This window comes from Haliotis cracherodii, unplaced genomic scaffold (assembly GCF_022045235.1).
Source record: "Haliotis cracherodii isolate W230 unplaced genomic scaffold, xgHalCrac1.p SCAF_2, whole genome shotgun sequence".
In the NCBI taxonomy this organism is placed as follows: domain Eukaryota; kingdom Metazoa; phylum Mollusca; class Gastropoda; order Lepetellida; family Haliotidae; genus Haliotis; species Haliotis cracherodii.
Window position 1 is genome coordinate 39,591,676 of NW_027266275.1, and position 17,749 is coordinate 39,609,424.

The 17,749-nt window shown below is 40.0% G+C and overlaps 1 protein-coding gene across 2 annotated transcripts in view; it reads right to left on the bottom strand.

Moving 5' to 3' along the window:
• LOC139469109 (long-chain-fatty-acid--CoA ligase 1-like) overlaps positions 1-17,749 on the bottom strand; it is a 53,463-nt gene that overhangs the window by 23,760 nt on the left and 11,954 nt on the right. For both annotated transcript variants that reach the window (XM_071251240.1, XM_071251241.1), the window contains 11 exons: positions 16,438-16,628; positions 15,962-16,079; positions 15,289-15,356; positions 11,011-11,112; positions 10,293-10,392; positions 9,616-9,788; positions 9,267-9,299; positions 8,842-8,893; positions 7,755-7,828; positions 1,203-1,415; positions 723-805 (listed from right to left, as the gene is read on the bottom strand). In XM_071251240.1, coding sequence (XP_071107341.1) covers positions 723-805; positions 1,203-1,415; positions 7,755-7,828; positions 8,842-8,893; positions 9,267-9,299; positions 9,616-9,788; positions 10,293-10,392; positions 11,011-11,112; positions 15,289-15,356; positions 15,962-16,079; positions 16,438-16,596 — 1,175 coding nt within the window. In that variant the 5' untranslated portion in view covers positions 16,597-16,628. The remainder of the gene's footprint in view (positions 1-722; positions 806-1,202; positions 1,416-7,754; positions 7,829-8,841; positions 8,894-9,266; positions 9,300-9,615; positions 9,789-10,292; positions 10,393-11,010; positions 11,113-15,288; positions 15,357-15,961; positions 16,080-16,437; positions 16,629-17,749) is intronic.

Here is a 17,749-nt window from a genome sequence, read left to right on the forward strand (position 1 = left end):
TGCACGTGCGCCAAGCTCCGTCGCGAGCTGACATTTACAATGCATGGTACCCGGCTCTTCTTAATTTCGTTGGGTTCTAAACTACTATTTATCAATCGCTTGCACATTGATACTACAAGCTGACGGGAATAACAGGAAATATAGACCCCCGAACAAGGGATATCTATATTACCTTATTTGTTTTTTCTCGCCAAAGATTTATCTAATGCTATGAATACGAACATTGTTGTAGGTAACCTGCTCTAACACAAATATATACATATTATTTAGCTTTTAAGCATTATGCTAAATTACGAAAATATTTAATACAAAAATTTCCAAAAACCCCTTCATGTGCCGCCGTAGCTGAGGTTGACAATTACATGTTCTCAAATCAAACGATGCGGGTTCGAACCTCGCTGGCGACACAAGTTTTCGGGGGGAAAAAACGAAATTATTCACTTGTCAGTAAAAAATAGTTCCATCTATTTCAAGTGGAAATAAATTCAAATGTTGGTTCCAGATAGTATCCAGTTGACAAACAACGGAGCGTTCAAACAAGAAAATAACGTCACATGTGTGTTTTATATGCAATATTGGCGCAAGAATTTTACGCAGGAGGTATGAAATACCGACAATAACGTGATAATGCATCTCGAGAAAAACAAGAAAAAAATGTTTGAGGTCAGTCGGGAAACAAACCATAAGCTTTTGCCAATATTCACGAATGCTGACGTACTTACCTTCTGACCTCGCTCAGTTTACTGGACAGTGCCCAGTCCAGCAGGTAGGACTTGATGGCGCTACTCTTCACATTGGCGTACACCTGTACAATATGAAACAGTCCACTGGTCATTGTGAGACATACTACCACACATTCAGTAGATCTTTAGATCAGTTGACTGAATGGAAACGAATTTGTTGTAATTCTTGAAAAGGGACCATGGTTCATGGGTTATCCAATTGAACATTGTAAAGATGTGGAATAAACTTCAATATTTCATGCTAATTTCAGTAAACAAAAGACTCTAAAAGATAATATGGAAAGGGAAGTTACTGATTTGTCATTCAAAGAAAATGTTAAAAATATTTGTTGATTTTTTTAAAATTTCACTCTGTACGATCATACTTTCTGAGATGACTTAGCATCTATTTTCAATAATAATATATAACAATCCGTCAGACATTTTCAAAAACATTCAAGCAGTAGAATAATAACGAACCTTGTCTCTTATTCGGTTAAGGAGTCGGGGCACCGTAGGGAATATCGTAGGTCTTAGAGTCTGCAAGTCGCTAATCAACAGAGTTATGTCCCCTGAGAAGAAGCCAATGTACCCGCCGCCATAAAACATGACCATTTGAATAGTCCTCTCGAATAGGTGCGCCAGGGGGAGGTAAGACAGGTGGCAGTCATCGGGCGAAAACTCGCGAATATTCTGCAAGAGAAGATTACACTCTGATGATGTTGAATTTACATTATTTTGAAATTATCCTCCTTTAAGAGAGTGAGTGAGTGAGTTTGATTTTACGCCGCTTTTAGCAATATTCCAGCAATATCAAGGCGGGGGACACCAGAAATGGGCTTCACACATTGTACCCATGTCGGGAATGGAAACCGGGTCTTCAGCGTGACGAGCGAACGCTTTAACTACTAGGCTACCCGACCGTCCCTTTTAAGAGAACATGCATATAATTATGCAATGGAACCGTTATGGAGTAGCCCAGTTAAAGCGTTCGTTCATCACGCCGAAAACCAGAGTTGTTTTTTCCAGTTTCCCCAATTAGGTACAAAGTGTGAAGCGGATTCTTGTTGGTATAGTATCCCGTAGTTTTATTGCTATCGTGAAACATTCACGGATCTACTGTTTTATTAGTTTTGTTTGTTGTTTAAATCCGCACTCAGAAATATTCAAGCTATATAACGGCGGTCTGTAAATAATCGAGTCTGGACCAGACAATCCAGTGATTGTTATCATGAACATCATGAACATCGATCACAGGCAATTGGGATTACAAAATTTTCTTTTAAAACAAATCAGGCTAATACTTTTGAAAAAAAAAATGATCTAGTTTTTTATCTGTAGCGAAAAAATTATTCAATTTCGAAACAAAATCCCAGGTCCGTCCGTCTTATTTCTCAAGATAGAAATGTTTCATATTTGCACTGCTTGGACGCAACCAAGTCTTTTCTTTGAAATCAAAATGGCATCTTCCATTGTAGGGGTGACAGGTTATAGAAATGGATATAATGTTGTCAATCTCTGGTTTTACCTACATGTACTTGGAGATGACTTAAAATACTTTAAATTTGACCTTTGTATTTTGGACCGTGCTCTTAAATTCAATCCATACTGCAATGAAAACGTCCCCGAAGAAGCCAAGCCATGAAGCTGAAACGTCATTTTTGTCATCTATAAAACAACGCAAATGCATGGCCTATCATTACAAGAACCGACTACAGATTGACAACCGTATTACATGAAGCTTGATTATCAAATCGCCGGCATGACCAACTCGAGACAGACGTCATGTGACTCAATCTTTTCTTTACATCTCCAGACATATCCGCACGGTACAAGTCACACCAAGTGTTTGTCACAATCCTCAGAGGGAATGTAGTCCGTCACAATGTTTCAATTTCATAATGACAACACGGCTTCTCGGTAAGGCCATTCTCTTTTTATTTTCGGTTTTGTTTATTTCTTTAAACCGCTGTCGAAATCAAAATCAAAACAAATAAGACATTTCAATTGTTTTGTCTTTTTGTAAAAGTGGAGAGCTGGTTGGGTGAGAAGTTGTATTTATTCCAAGTTCTTAATTTTTCAATTTGGTTTTGGAGCAAAGCCAAACAGTAACATTAACGGGTTATTGTTTGTTTGTTTGTTGTTTAACGCCACACTCAGCAATATTCCAGCTATATGACGGCGGTCTGTAAATAATCGAGTCTGGACCAGACAATCAAGTGATTGACATCATGAACATCGATCTACGCAATTGGGATCGATGACATGCATCAACCAAGTCAGGGAGCCTGACTACCCGATCCCGTTAGTCGCCTTTTACGACAAGCATAGTCACCTTTTACGGCAAGCATGGGTTGCTGAAGACCTATTCTACCCCGGAAACTTCACGGGTCTAACGGGTTATTGGAAATGTACAACTTGACTATCTCGGGCAGGCGATTTCGGAAACAAAGATTTTTTTAACAAGCTTTAACAAGCTTGTTCGGCATTACTCATTTTGGATATAGGTGGATCCGTAAACCAAATATTTAAAATATTCCCCCAACCCCGATGACGGATCTAGCCTCGACCCGCAGGTGCATGCAAATAAAAAGCTTGTATGAAGTCCCACGATAACGAGATCCTTTCCTGACCAGGATTACAACGGTCATCGTGGTATGACCCTTGGTCACTCAACCCACTTTTAAATTAATTGGGCGCTCAGTGTGACAGCAGAATCAATGTACACCGATGCCAAATTGACAATCACACCAGTCATATTCGACATATATCAATATTGAGAATGGTACCAGAAACGGGTTCCACAGAATATGGTGACCTGGCTGTAACAGACATATAACATGACAGCTTCATCTTACAGCCGGATACAGCGGCATCTGTTAAAGTTGGTGTTAGCTGTATCAGCCTCGAAGCTTGTTATAGGAAGCAATTACGAGAACTGTCTTAACATAGCACATTGTTCAGGGGTGTATGCATGTAGGTGACGCTGTTCTAATGTTATAAAGTCTCGTTAGGCTTTGGCTTCGTATTGGTACTCGCAATTGGTAATTGTGTTAAGACTTAGCCCGTGGGGAACATTAGGTGGTGTGAAATGGGGTTCAAGATTATTGCGACGTGCATGCGTCAGTGCCAGATTGTACTAGTCCGGACTCCGATATATAGTGCTAGCCCACTGAGATACCATGCCGACGTTTAACATGAATACCCCACTCAGACACAATATACTGACTCCGTGCCGAGCAGTTTTTAGTTTGTTTCAGCTTAGCCCCTTAATGCCGAGCGCCAGGCAGGGTAACAACAAGTACCATCGTTTAATGTATTTTGGTTTGACGCGGCCGGGGATCGAACCCACGACCTTTCGCTCTCCGGACAGACGGTCTATACACTAGACCATGGAGGTGGTCTACAAGGAGCATTTCCCGTAACGTTGCGGTGAAGGTCAGACACTGAACCGCAGAGACCTTAACTAGCTTGAGTGACTGAGTTTAGTTTATCGCCGCTTTGAACAGTGTTTCATTTATATCACGGCGTGTCAGTTTAATGTGGGACGATAATCCGAACTGAATCAGGTCTTAGACGTACAATCCTTTGATGCAACTCACGAGTGTGGTTCTGACAAACTGATTGTGGTTCTGACAAAATAATCAGGGCGAATCTGGAATTCGAACCCACGGTGATAGGATTCGGGCACGCCAAAGGGACGGAACTCTGAAAATCGTATTCCAGTGACTTAGTCAACGACGGTGTCCCCGACCTAGCCTGAGGACAAAAAAATACGACAGAACCTATTTTGAACAATTGGTGACAATATGATGTTTTATGTCGCATTCAACCACGTTCCAGCTATATTACGATCGATTGTAAATAATTGACTGCCGAACGAGTCAGTCCAGTGGTTGATTGCATAAGAAACGTTTATGCCGCTAAATCCACAAAGTATCGTGTTATAGTGTAGCATTACCGACCTATGGTAGACCTATAAAGAAAACACGTGCACAAGCTTAAACCTGAACCTGAAAAAATCTGACGATACAAACGTTTGATGTTCTAATACTTTTGTACAACCTTATCTGTGTGAAACATTCCAAGGGCGTTGTGCAAACGCCACTCCCAGAGTCTCATTTTAGTCGCAGTCCAGACGGATTACAAAACAACTAAAACAGTTTGTTGGGCTCCAGCAGTCGTGGTTGTGTGCCAACATGGGACATATATTTTAATTTCGAACGACAGCGAGAAACTGTCATTTAATCAAAAGCAATGTATCGTGCCACTCACGTAGCGTTATGAGTGTGGGGGTGTGGAGGGGGTGGGGGAACAGAATTAACATTTTCTCATATTAATGTTGTCTATGTCGTTGAATTAAGGGGCAGGTTTTGGTTGATATACACATCTGTACATCATGGATATCGCTTGTGCTTATAAATAAAATATGTCCGTATGTCTGTCTGGGTCGTTCAATCCCCATGATAGAACTTGCTGTCGAGGAGATGTTTGAGCTGAATACACATGATGTGTTTTGAACAGTATATCACTGCGTTTTAGCTCTATGTGGGCGAAAGCCAAATAAAGTGAGTGAGTTGGGTTTAAAGCCGCTCAAGTTGAACAGTATTTAATAACTATGTACGTTACAACTTGATGTGGGAGCAGAGCCCGAAGTGATGCAGGTCTTAGACATGTACCTAGAATGACATTTAGTCCAAAAATATAGTTACCTTATTTAAAAATATATATTTACAAAAAACAAAATTAATACATAAATAAATAAAAATGGAGTCCAAAACGAATCCTTTATTTCATGCCTAGACATGAAGCAATCTAGACTTGGCAAATACATCGAGACTTGAATTGGGCATTTTAAATGTATTCTTGAGGGTCTGGGAGACATACTAACCCTCAAGTTGACAGACCGATAAACGAAATCAGTTTGGGCAGGGGGGCGGTCGGGTAGTCTAGTGGTTAAAGCGTTCGATCGTCACGCCGAAGACCCGGGTTCGATTCCCGACATGGGTACAATGTGTGAAGCCCATTCCCGGTGTCCCCCGCAGTGATATTGCTGGAATATTGCTAAAAGCGGCGTAAAATCAAACTCACTCAGTTTGGGCAGGGCTAAGGGACACAACTCTGCACAATGTCAGAGATGTTTTGCGTGCTTGTTGTTTAACGCCGCACTCAGCAATATTCAAGCTATTAGAAGGCGGTCTCTGAATAATCGAGTCCGGACCAGTGTAAATAATCCAGTGATTGATATCATCAGCATCGATCTACGCAATTGGGAAACGATGACATGCATCAATAAGTCAGCGAGCCTGACCACCCGATCCCGTTAGTCAACTATTACGACAAGCACAGTCGCCTTTTACGGCAAGCATGGTTTGCTTTAGACCTATTCAAATCGGATCTTCACGGGTGAGTCGGAGACGTAGACAACTGGGCCACCCCACAGACAGATGTTTATAACGCTGACGCACGGGTATGTTGCCGCCCTACACTACTAATAACAAGGGGCCCCGGGCTAAACACTTTCAAATTATTAATAACCACAGGGAATCCTTCCCTCAAGATACAAGAAACGCGTACACATTAATTAGTTTAATTTCCTCAATTTATCATCAATAAAATCAGTCACATCATTCGGTTTATTCAGCTATGCCCTTTTAGAGTACTCAAACAGTTTTTACGGTTTTCATCGCCAAGATTCCGCTCCAAGCAGTTCAGGAGGCTACGAGTATGTCAGCCGCGGCATTTGTCAAAAGGAACAAAATATCATAAATCGCCATTCACCGTCAAGGAAGTTGAGATACGCTGTATCTGGCTGAGCGGATCTGAATTGCCCGTCTGAAAACAGTTCTCTACATGCTGTCAAAATTGCTTCAGAGCGGATAGGTAATCGATCACCAACTTCATCACACATCAAAACTAGCTTCATTATGGCAAACAGCTCAAAGTTGTATGCCTTGCTTTGATTGTAACGCATTCATCATGGGTCATTCTACACAAACATGTATTTTGAAAGACTTGGTTTGCTGCGGCTCGGAGTAAACTGATAATTATTGCAGAATTGTACCATGGTCCTCTGTATTACCGGCTTTGATGTCCTAACGAGTAACTTAATTTCAGAGTCAACAATATTTCATCAATATCACGTTATGTCAACTAACTGGGGGAAGAACATCCCAATAAATCAGATAGTAGACGTGTACCACTTTTGTTGACACCCACGAGTACAGGTATTGTCTGATCAAGGATCATAATCGGTCCGAATCTAGGATCAGAGGATCCTGGCACGACTAAGGAAAGCAACGCTACACAGAACTGCGGCGAACTGGACTGCTTGTAAACCGTATTCCCCCAATTCAATTCAGTGAAGGTTTATTTTAATATTTTACTTGTTTTATTTGAAATAAGAGTATGGTTTCAAAAGCCCTTTCCACTCTTCCACATGATGGTTCTTTTGTTTTGTGGTTTAACGCCATGATTCCAGCTCTTTCACGACGGGTTCATATAATTGAATATGTTCCAGAAGGGCCAGAAAAAAACCCATGATTGATATTATGGGCAAGCTCGTGCGACGTCGGGGTACGAGGACACTCAACAAAGAAGTTGATCACCAAATCCCTTTAGTCACTCTTTCCAAAACAATAGCCATCTACCCAAGGTAGTTAACTGACTATAAAAGTCCAGTTTTCAGTTAACTCCCTTGTCTCGGGAAGATGACTCCGGTTTATTGGGGACCAGTTCCAACCCTTTAACTTGAACTTAACAACCCACGCGAGTGAACGAGTGCAATGGCGCTGCAAAGTCATATGTATGAAAAAGACTTCATCGATGACAGAGTGTGGGTGTCAATGCTGCAAATATATCGACTTTCCTCGTGCAAGGGCGAGATTGATGTACATCTATGTACATCTAATTTGACCTCTGAGGTTTTCTTCAGAAAGAACCACCCATGTTATTTCTGGCAATTTAAAAAATATAACTCCTCATAACACATATGAACATGTTTCAAATGGATATACTACAGTATATGCTTACCGTAATTCCGTACATAAAGCCTGCCAACTCTGCAGCAAAGTTGCCGTGTGTCAACATCACTCCCTTCGGGTCTCCTGCAATGTAGACACACATTGTTGACAGCTACGATGATATTTTAATGTGGGTTTTGTATATATTTTATTGTTTTACACAGAAATTCTTCCACCTGAAATGCCTCACTTATTAGTCGTGGGAGATAATTCCCGCGGTCCCAGACGAATTCTTACACAGAATTATCAAAATTCTGCGGTAACATTACAAAATTCTGCTGAAAAAACATAACAATTTCCACTTAAAAACAATTATAAATACAAAATCATTTTTCGAAAACTCGAATAAAAATTCCATTAACTGTCATTATAAACAGTTGTCATTGGATAAGGCATAAAATCATGCAAAGACATATGCACAGTGTCACTGATATTTATTTATGGTTATATGTAAATATACATGTACATGTATTTTACGAAGTCATAACACTACAAAAACGTCAAAAAGTGAGAATGGTCTATTTCAAATTTCAAATTTCAAATTCTATTTCAACTCTGCACGGCGAATCGCGGCGCCAAAGGAAATACGTGTGAATTAAACATGAATAGTAATGGTGGAGCGGTTTTAAGATGAATATACTTCTTCATAGTCCTTGATATCAACCTGTTAATGTCGTAAATTATATGGGCTAATACTCTGACAAAAAACAAGACGATGAATAACATTTCCGACATCGAAATGAAAATCACTTATCATATTACACACAGAATATTCAGCAATCTCTTCAGTATTTACTGTCTGGTAAGACTAGGAAAGATGTGAAACAATTTTTATTGCATAACCATCTCATTTCGCGGCGAGTGTATGTTGTTAAACGCCGCATTCAGCAGTATTCCAGCTATTTCACAGCGGCCTGTAAGTAAGCCGGGCCTTGACCAAACGTGAATGAAAGCATGAACCATCGGGTACGATGCAACACAGTCAAACAAGTCACCTACCCTGGCCAACCGATATCCTGGTCTGCTCTTACAAGAAGCATGGGATATTATGTCCCGGGGGATAATACACACGACTGTTTTGGCTGACATATATTTACCTGTTGTTCCACTGGTGAATGAAACTGTCGCCAGATCTGACGGCTTGGGAGGCTGAAGTATAGACGTTAGATTGGTAAGATGCCGTTGAATACGTCCACGTAAACTACTCCATTTAATGTACAACTCAGATGTTACTAGACGTACAATGTTGCTTGATATACCAGTTATTAATGTATTTTTCAGACATTTCACTGTTTCATGTTGCCGACAGGAAGCCCAACTACAGGACCTTTATATTTCTTGTGAAGAATTTCGTACAATAAATATTATGGTGAGTCTCGAGGGACGCAACACAATTTTTTCTGCGTCTCTTCTCTACATTTGTGAGAACTGCACGCCCGTTTCTGCGTCTTGTAAAAAAAACTCTCCCAGTGACTGAGGGTAACGATATGATGATTGTACGAACGCTTCTAACAATATTTACCACAGGAATCTCGAGTTTCGCTTTGCCGCGTGCCTAGAAACAAAAACAAATAAAATGGATATTATTTCTCGTGTTATTACCCCTGACTAAATACAGCGTGATGAACGGATATGTGTAGTGTCAATATGCCAAGAAAATACCCGACTTTTTACAGATTGGTCAGTCTAAACGCATAAATTTGTATACGTTTTTGAAACACAAAACATTGTTATGGTTTCTCTCATGCATACTGGATATTCTATTCTAATTTCAATCGATTCATTATTCGACTTGTTTGATTGTATACGCTTCATTTTAAGCCACATAGTAATTATACACCTTATCGTTCTCCATAACCCCCTAGAATCACCTCGACTTCGGCGAATGTGAGAATCTGTATCCCATGAGCCTCTGCTTGCTTTATGACGTCACTGCCTGGGTCATCCATGACGATGATGGTCTTCAGGGACGGTGTCGTCTCGGCGCTGTCGAGGAGCTTCTCAACCCGCGTTGCCGTGTCACACACCACCGTCGTCAACTCCACTGTAAGGAGTTAGTGAGTAGTATTTTCACACCGCACCAACAATAGTGAGTGACTGAGTATAGTTTCACGCTGCTTTTTGCAATATTCCAGCCATTTGACGTCGGGGGACAACAGAAATAGGTTTTAAAACACATTGGATATGTGGTGTGGCGAGCTAACGCTGGTCACAGCTAAGATCACACTAAACTGTTGTTGAGGCTACCATTGTCTAGAATATTACACTCGTTCTAATAAAATGCCATAAGATGTCTTCAAACCAACAAGATTAAGGTACATTATACAAATCATTACTCATTAAATTGAAAACGTACGCGAAAGAGCTGACAGTGCAATGCCAGGTAATGCCAGTATTTATCATTTTTTAATACTATGGCGCTGGTCTGGTGCTGACAAAACATGGATGATAATTAGGGCGAAACTGGAATCCGAACCCACAATCTGCGGATCCCGGTGTGTTTATGGGACGCAACTCAGGCGTTTCAGGCGACAAGCTGTTAACTTACTGTGGTTAACGATGTACTGGCAGGCCTTTGGTCCCAGTGTGTCGTACAGGGCAACTGTTACCATGGAGTAGGCATTGCATGCCTGTTCCGTCACCACCCACTGTCAACAGAACACACGTATGTGAATAACGTGAGTGAGTTACAATTTTACATCGCATCGGCAATATTGCAGCCATATCACGAAGAGTACAAGTTAGTTATTATTAATAGCGAGACAAGCCAACTGTCAACAGAACACATGTGTGAATAGCAAGACAAGCCAACTGTCTACAGAACACATGTGTGAATAGCAAGACAAGCCATCTGTCTACAGAACACATGTGTGAATAGCGAGACAAGCCAACAGTCTACAGAACACATGTTTGAATAGCGAGACAAGCCAACTGTCTACAGAACACATATATGTGAATAGCAAGACAATCGAATCCCCGACCCCCCGAAAACCCCGAACAGTCACCATCAACAGAACACACACATGCATGAGATGCTAAAGAGAACTTCTGAAATAAAATGAACTCGTCTGATACACTCATAATTTAATTCAAAGACATGCGCCAGAGCATCCGTTTTATGAGCCAGTTCTACAAATCTGCCAATACGCGAGAGCGTGGGCACTGAACACACGACTACCTCTTTGCGCTGTATATAAATAATGCAGCCTAACTTTCAAACGGTATATTACTGACACGGTACAGGGTGTCGGGCACCTGTAACTCACCTCTATTCTGTTTATACTGTATATGCCAATAAACGTGTCTGGGTGCGGCTTCAAACCCAGCTGTATCAACCCGGAGCCGAACTCTCGGGTCTTGTCGTACACCTGTAATTGTAAAATGACATCAGGTGAGTGATTGCTGTTTATCGCCACGGTCAACAATGTTCAAGCGGTATCAAGGTGGTCTCTAAATAATCAGGGCCCCGTTCCACAAAGCCATCTTTGCGCTAAGGTGATCCTAACTCCCATACTTAAACACTGGCTTACGACAATCATAGCGCTAAAATCGCTTTGTGGAACGGTGCCCAGGGCTGGACCATGCGGGTCAATACCTGAAACCACGAGCAAGCAACTATCTACCCACAGGGGTAAGGCGACATGCAATGAGCAAGTTCACCTAACCTCTTCACCCTATCAACAAAGCGTTAGGAACTGGGGACGGTCTTTAGGTATATGGCATATTTTATTAAAGATACATATCACATTTTCGAATATTTTACTGCGGTTGTATTGATAAACGTATTATTACGCACGTCCTTAAATGAAGCTAAAGCTGTAATGAACAATAAATTAATTTGCGGATGCTCCATATTGTCAAGATCACCGGGTCATTGACCCTTGAAAAAATTAATGACATTTCTGAACAAGATAGTCCTATAGTTTCTAAACATGCGCTACGATTTCAAATTGTAATGTAGCCTGGAACAAGCTCTGGAATTGATACCTTCATTTTGATTGTCACAAATACGTGACGAAATAATTCAAATTGTTTGATAGGCATTACTTAGAAGTTGACAGATGACAAGATAGGCACAATTTTATGGATAACAACTTCTTTAATACTGTGAAAAGCGACGTTTCGGTATAGATCCTTATACCCTTGTAGACTTGTCTTGCTTGACAACGGTATAAGGATCTATACCGAAACGTCGCTTTTCACAGTTTTAAAGAAGTTGTTATCCACAAAATGGTGTCTATCTTGAAATAATTCAAGCGGGGCGCCCACTCACTTCTCACAGTTGTACGTATTTTTAAATAAATGGTTAACATAAATTGACACCTGTAACGTGTCCTGGACGCTCCATGTTCGTATAATCAGCACATCACGTACCCGGACAATGAATAAGGCAGGAGTGTTTCTTATTAGCGTTTCCCAGCAGGATATTTTCAAACTGGAAGAAAATCGGGATAACTACTTTTTTTGCAGTGCAGTGCTTTGATTGTTTGTTGTTTAACGCCGCACTCAGCAATATTTCATATTATATGACGGCGTGTTACGACGTAAATTGTAATAAAAAGGTAAATTGTAATACTTGCAGCAAATTGTAATAATTTTTACGTAAATTGTAATAACAACGTAAATTGTAATAATATTTGACGTCAATTGTAATACGCAAATTGTAATAAAAATTGACGTAAATTGTAATAATCTCTACTTGCGGTAAAATGTAATAAATTCTTACGTAAATTGTAATAACCTTACTACCGTATTGTCCAAGACGCCAATTGACTAGAAATGATCTTTGTCAGTTGAGCTTGCGTTTCACATGTACAATTCGAGAAATACTGTGTATGATGACAAACGTACAAAACTGTTAAGTTAGGGATGGTTGGTATAGGCTTTATCGTACAATCGCCATTAAAGGGTGGTGTCAACATCGATAAATTTAAATGACTGAAAGATCCATCCTCGGGTTCAAAATGATGGGTTACACAACCGTATATTCGACAAATAACTTAATTGTGACATATTGTTCAATACTCTATTCAAGATGTTTTTTTGCATGACTTGCTTCAACAGTACGTTGACCAGTTCGACACGACTGAACGAGTGATGACGAAGAGTACAAACACAGGCTGGTCAACCAGTGTGTCGATTTGCAGTGGAAACGCTATATGTATATGTCACAAATTAGTGATAACTTATGAAAAACGTAATTATCCGTTTCGAAAATTATGTACCGCATTAAACGTGAGGTACCAAATTTGGTATCAAGGTTACTTGGCGCAATCCCCCAACGATTGCCGAGTTTAATGATCTTAGAATACTCTTCGTATAAGGTCAAAGAGAATATTTACGTTAGTGACAAAACCCTTTTCATTATAGATTTTCCATTCTTTCTATTTTGATAGATAGATAGATATATTTCAGCAATAACTGATTGCAACAAATTTATTATACATTTTGATGCTCTTTGAAACTCAACAAGATATGCCCGAAGATACCGGATATTATTTGTGTATGCTTTGAATTATGATTTCGTGCCGTTATCTTGATGGACTCTGTTTTTGTTGTTGTTGGGTTGGAGTTATTATCCCAGCAAAAGTTGTCAGTAAGTTGTTGTTAGTTCTTCATGACATATGAAAGGAATCCAGACAGTTACATTTATGCATTTATTTCATTTAATATACTTCTTCCTAAGAAAGGAAATATTTTAGGTTATATTCATAATCCACATTGCTACAAATATTGCATAAGTTAACATGGTTTGCATTTATTTATTTTTATTTCTTTATCCGTGAGAAGTTCACAGAGATCGAGAATACACACTATCTAATAGTATATGCAATGTAGGTAAAGAATATCCACGCCCCTCTTTTGATATTAATAAAAACATTGAATATAATGTTATGTATTAAGTATTCTCCTTTCCCATGCATGGGAAATCTATGCTGCATTTGCTGACGACTGGTTTTTTTTCCTTTGACGTTGCACAGGAGATCTGTCGCTCATTTGTTGTATTTGAATTCTTCGTCAAAATATAATGTATAAATACGATTGAATTGTCTCGTTTGTTTCAATGAAACAGTCATGTGCTCCTTATCAAATTAAGTAAACCTCCAATGCAAATCGACATAATTTCAGGGTCCGGTTGCACAGAGCTCTCTTTTGTAACTCGTAACTTAATGTTATTGCAATGGACTCCTAACTAAGCTACTATTGGAGGATAAATCAATTAACCTATTTGTCGAATAGACGTACCTAATGCAATCCATCATTTTTAACCCGAGGGTGGATCTTTCAGTCATAAATTTCGATGTGTACAGTTGCTAGAGTATCATTCTAACAATACAGACATGACACAAGCTGCACGTAAAATAATTGATAAAGGTAGTCCTTGCGGGTTCACATACCCACATGTACATCGCCCAGGACATTGTCATTATGTGCTTTACATCCTCCAAGCAACGTTAAAAAATTGAAACTTGAATAATAATATATTGATATTATGTATATGAACATGTATAAATCAGCTTGCACACAGACTACTGCAGAATGACATGTCATCCATTTGCTAGTTTAGTTTAGTTTAAACATATTTTATTCAAAGATCAAAATGAGAATTGTATTGGGGACAAGTTCTTGCAACTTAGTAAACCCCTCTCCGCATAAAATATGTACAAATATACTGTTGCAAAATAAATAAATTTGCTTCAGTCAGTAAAAGTCAGACTTTCCACATTTACACATTTACTTTGTGTAAGTTTGTTACGTTATAATTATTCCATTGTGTATATTACTACCTACTTTACCAATTGAAATATGATTCCATTAGGTTAAATATGAACAATTATGATGAAAATCGTCAATAGGATATATATCAATTAAGTACAAAACACACAGAGTATTTCTCAAATAAATATGAAAACTAAGTTCATTCTAGTAATTAATCCTCTTCTGCACAACCATAGAAATGAAATTCCAATGCGTTTATATATACATATAATTAGACAACAATGTACGATAACGACCTCAATCCTCCCCCACACCCATACTTTAATGACGATTGTACGATAAAACCTGTACCAACCCTGACAAGGATAGGTTCTAGTCATTTAACGCCTTTGACACTAAACGTATAAGGTTATTACAATTTACGTAAAAAGTTATTACATTTTACCGCAAGTTGAGATTATTACAATTTACGTCAATTTTTATTACAATTTGCGTATTACAATTTACGTCAAATTTTATTACAATTTACGTTGTTATTACAATTTACGTAAAAATTATTACAATTTGCTGCAAGAATTACAATTTACCTTTTTATTACAATTTACGTCGTAACACGGCGGTCTGTAAAATAATCGAGTCTTGACCACACTATCCAGTGATTGACATCTTGAGCATCGATCCACGTAATTGGGATCGAGTCTGACCACCCGATCATCGGATCCCGTTAGTCGCCTCTTACCACAAGCATAGTCGCCTTATATGGCAAGCATGGGTTGCTGTAGACCTATTCTACACCGGATCTGTGCAGTGCTTTGAATTCTTACCTGCTGATATGTGAGGAATTCATATTCTTTGTTAGGTCCCGTTCTTCTGCCAAGACACTTTCTGTGACCTAGACAGAAGGGGGAAATAGAGGTAGACGCAACACCGGATATATTATTTGTTGGATTCAAGGCAGTGTGAATGAAAGGCATGAATCTGAAGTTATCAAGGCTTCACAACTGCTCACTGACACACTATGATGCGTTTCTATATAGATAAGTCAGTTACGGACTGAAACTGAAGCCACGTGCGTGAACAGAGTTATGTCCCTTGGCTCACAGTATTCCCAATTTACACATTGAGCAGAGCCGTTTAATAGTTTGTTGGACTGTTTGTTTGTTGTTCAGCGCACTCGGCAATATTCCTGCCATATGATGGCGGTCTGTAAATAATCGAGTCGGGACCAGATAATCCAGTGATTGACATCATGAGCATCGATCTGCGCAATTGGGATACGATCAACCAAATCAGCGAGCCTGACCATCCTGTTAGTCGCCTCTTACGGCAAGCACGGGTTGCTTAGGTCGGATCTTCACGGGTCGCATTTTAAAGAAATAATGGAAACAAAGGTTCATAACCTGGCAAATTCCGTATTCGAATCAAGGATCCGGCCATGTCTAAGGGACGCAACCCTTCACGGCGAATTTTGAGCCTAAGATGACTGGTCCAACTCACGTGACGTCTTGAGACCACAAAGGAAGATCTTGTGTAGTGTGTCAGCTTCGTCAGAAATACGTTCCACTGGCTTTTTCTCTTTGAAGTCTTTCATTAGGGAAGACCCTCGCACCCCGCCCTGTACAAGAGATTCGAATTGAAAATTTTTAATTGCACTGAATATCATCGGGATCAAATGTTACAAGTGACTACCTACCCCCAGATCTACAGTTTGGTTGTGAGAGTAGACAAATGAACACCTACCCTAGATCTATAGTCTGGTTGTGCAGGTAGACAAATAAACACGAACCCCTATATCTATGGTCTGGTTGTGGGGGTAGATAAATGAGCACTTACCCTAGATCTATAGTCTGGTTGTGCAGGTAGACAAATAAACACGAACCCCTACATCTATGGTCTGGTTGTGGGGGTAGACAAATAAACACCAACCCCTTGATCTACCTTCTAGTTTTGGGGGTAGACAAATAAACACGTACACCTAGGTCTATGGTCTGGTTTTGGGGGTCGACGACAGAGGGGATGGGCCTCGGTCCTCCAGTCAGAAGATATGAGGCTGCTACAGTGCCCGCCACAGCGAGAGCCCCAGCTCCGACTTGACCCACTCGGGTCACCAGCAGATCTCTAACCGCGTCCATGTTTACTGCTTTGCTGTAGATTCAGACCGAATCTGAAACAGAAACAAATATGTAGCAGACAAATGGTAAGGGTGGTTATAATATGAACGAATTAAGTAAAAACTGATGTGTTTGTTGCGTAGACAATCTTGTTGTGTATGCCAATTTGGCTTTATTTGTTTGTTTGTTGTTTAACGCCGCACTCGGCAATATTCCAGCTATAGGACGGCGGTCTGTAAATAATCACGGCTGGACCAGACAATCCAGTGATTGATATTATGAGCATCGATCTACGCTACGGGCATACGATGACGTGAATCAACCAATCATCCAAGTCAGCGAGCCTGACCACCCGATCCCGTTAGTCGTCACTTACGACAAGTATATAAGTCGCCTAAGCATGGGTTGCTGAAGACCTATTCTAAGCCGGACCATCACGGGTCTATGGCATACGTAAGGCTGCAGTCAAATCAGGCGCCGCAATTCACAGTACAGAGTTACGCTCCTTGGGTGTGCCAGAAATCTATGATCTTGGGTTCGTAGGTTTGTCAGCACCATACCAGTGCTAGGGGGTTTCACCAAAGTAAATAATCGAGTCTGGACCAGACAATCTAGTGATTAATATCATGAGCATCGGTCCACGCAATTGGGATCGATGACATGCATTAACCAAGTCAGCGAACCTGACCACCCGATCCCGTTAGTCGCTTTTTACGACAAGCACAGTCACCTTGTACAGCAAGCATGGGTTGCTGAAGACCTATTCTACCCTGGGTCTTCACGGGTCCCTGTGTAGCGGTAGCGAGAACTAAGACCGAGTTTAAATGAGATGTTTTCAATATGAATCAGAAGTATTTTCTTTGATGTCGGATTTCTACAATATTAATCTTTTTAAAGACATTAATCTTGAAATGTACCCGTATGTGTGTCATAGTACTGCTGATTACGGTTACCCATGCATTGAGTACAACGGCAAATTGACGGTACGCGAATTGGAAATCTAGGATAGGATATATGTACAAGCTGTTGCGAAATAAGAAGGTACTGACAAATATGATTGTATATATAATGTTCAAACTTTATTGTGTGCCATGAAAGAGCCTGGAATCATATATATCGATTTTTGTATTTTTAATATTTTTTGTGCATAATAGGTTGTGGCACGTGTACACTA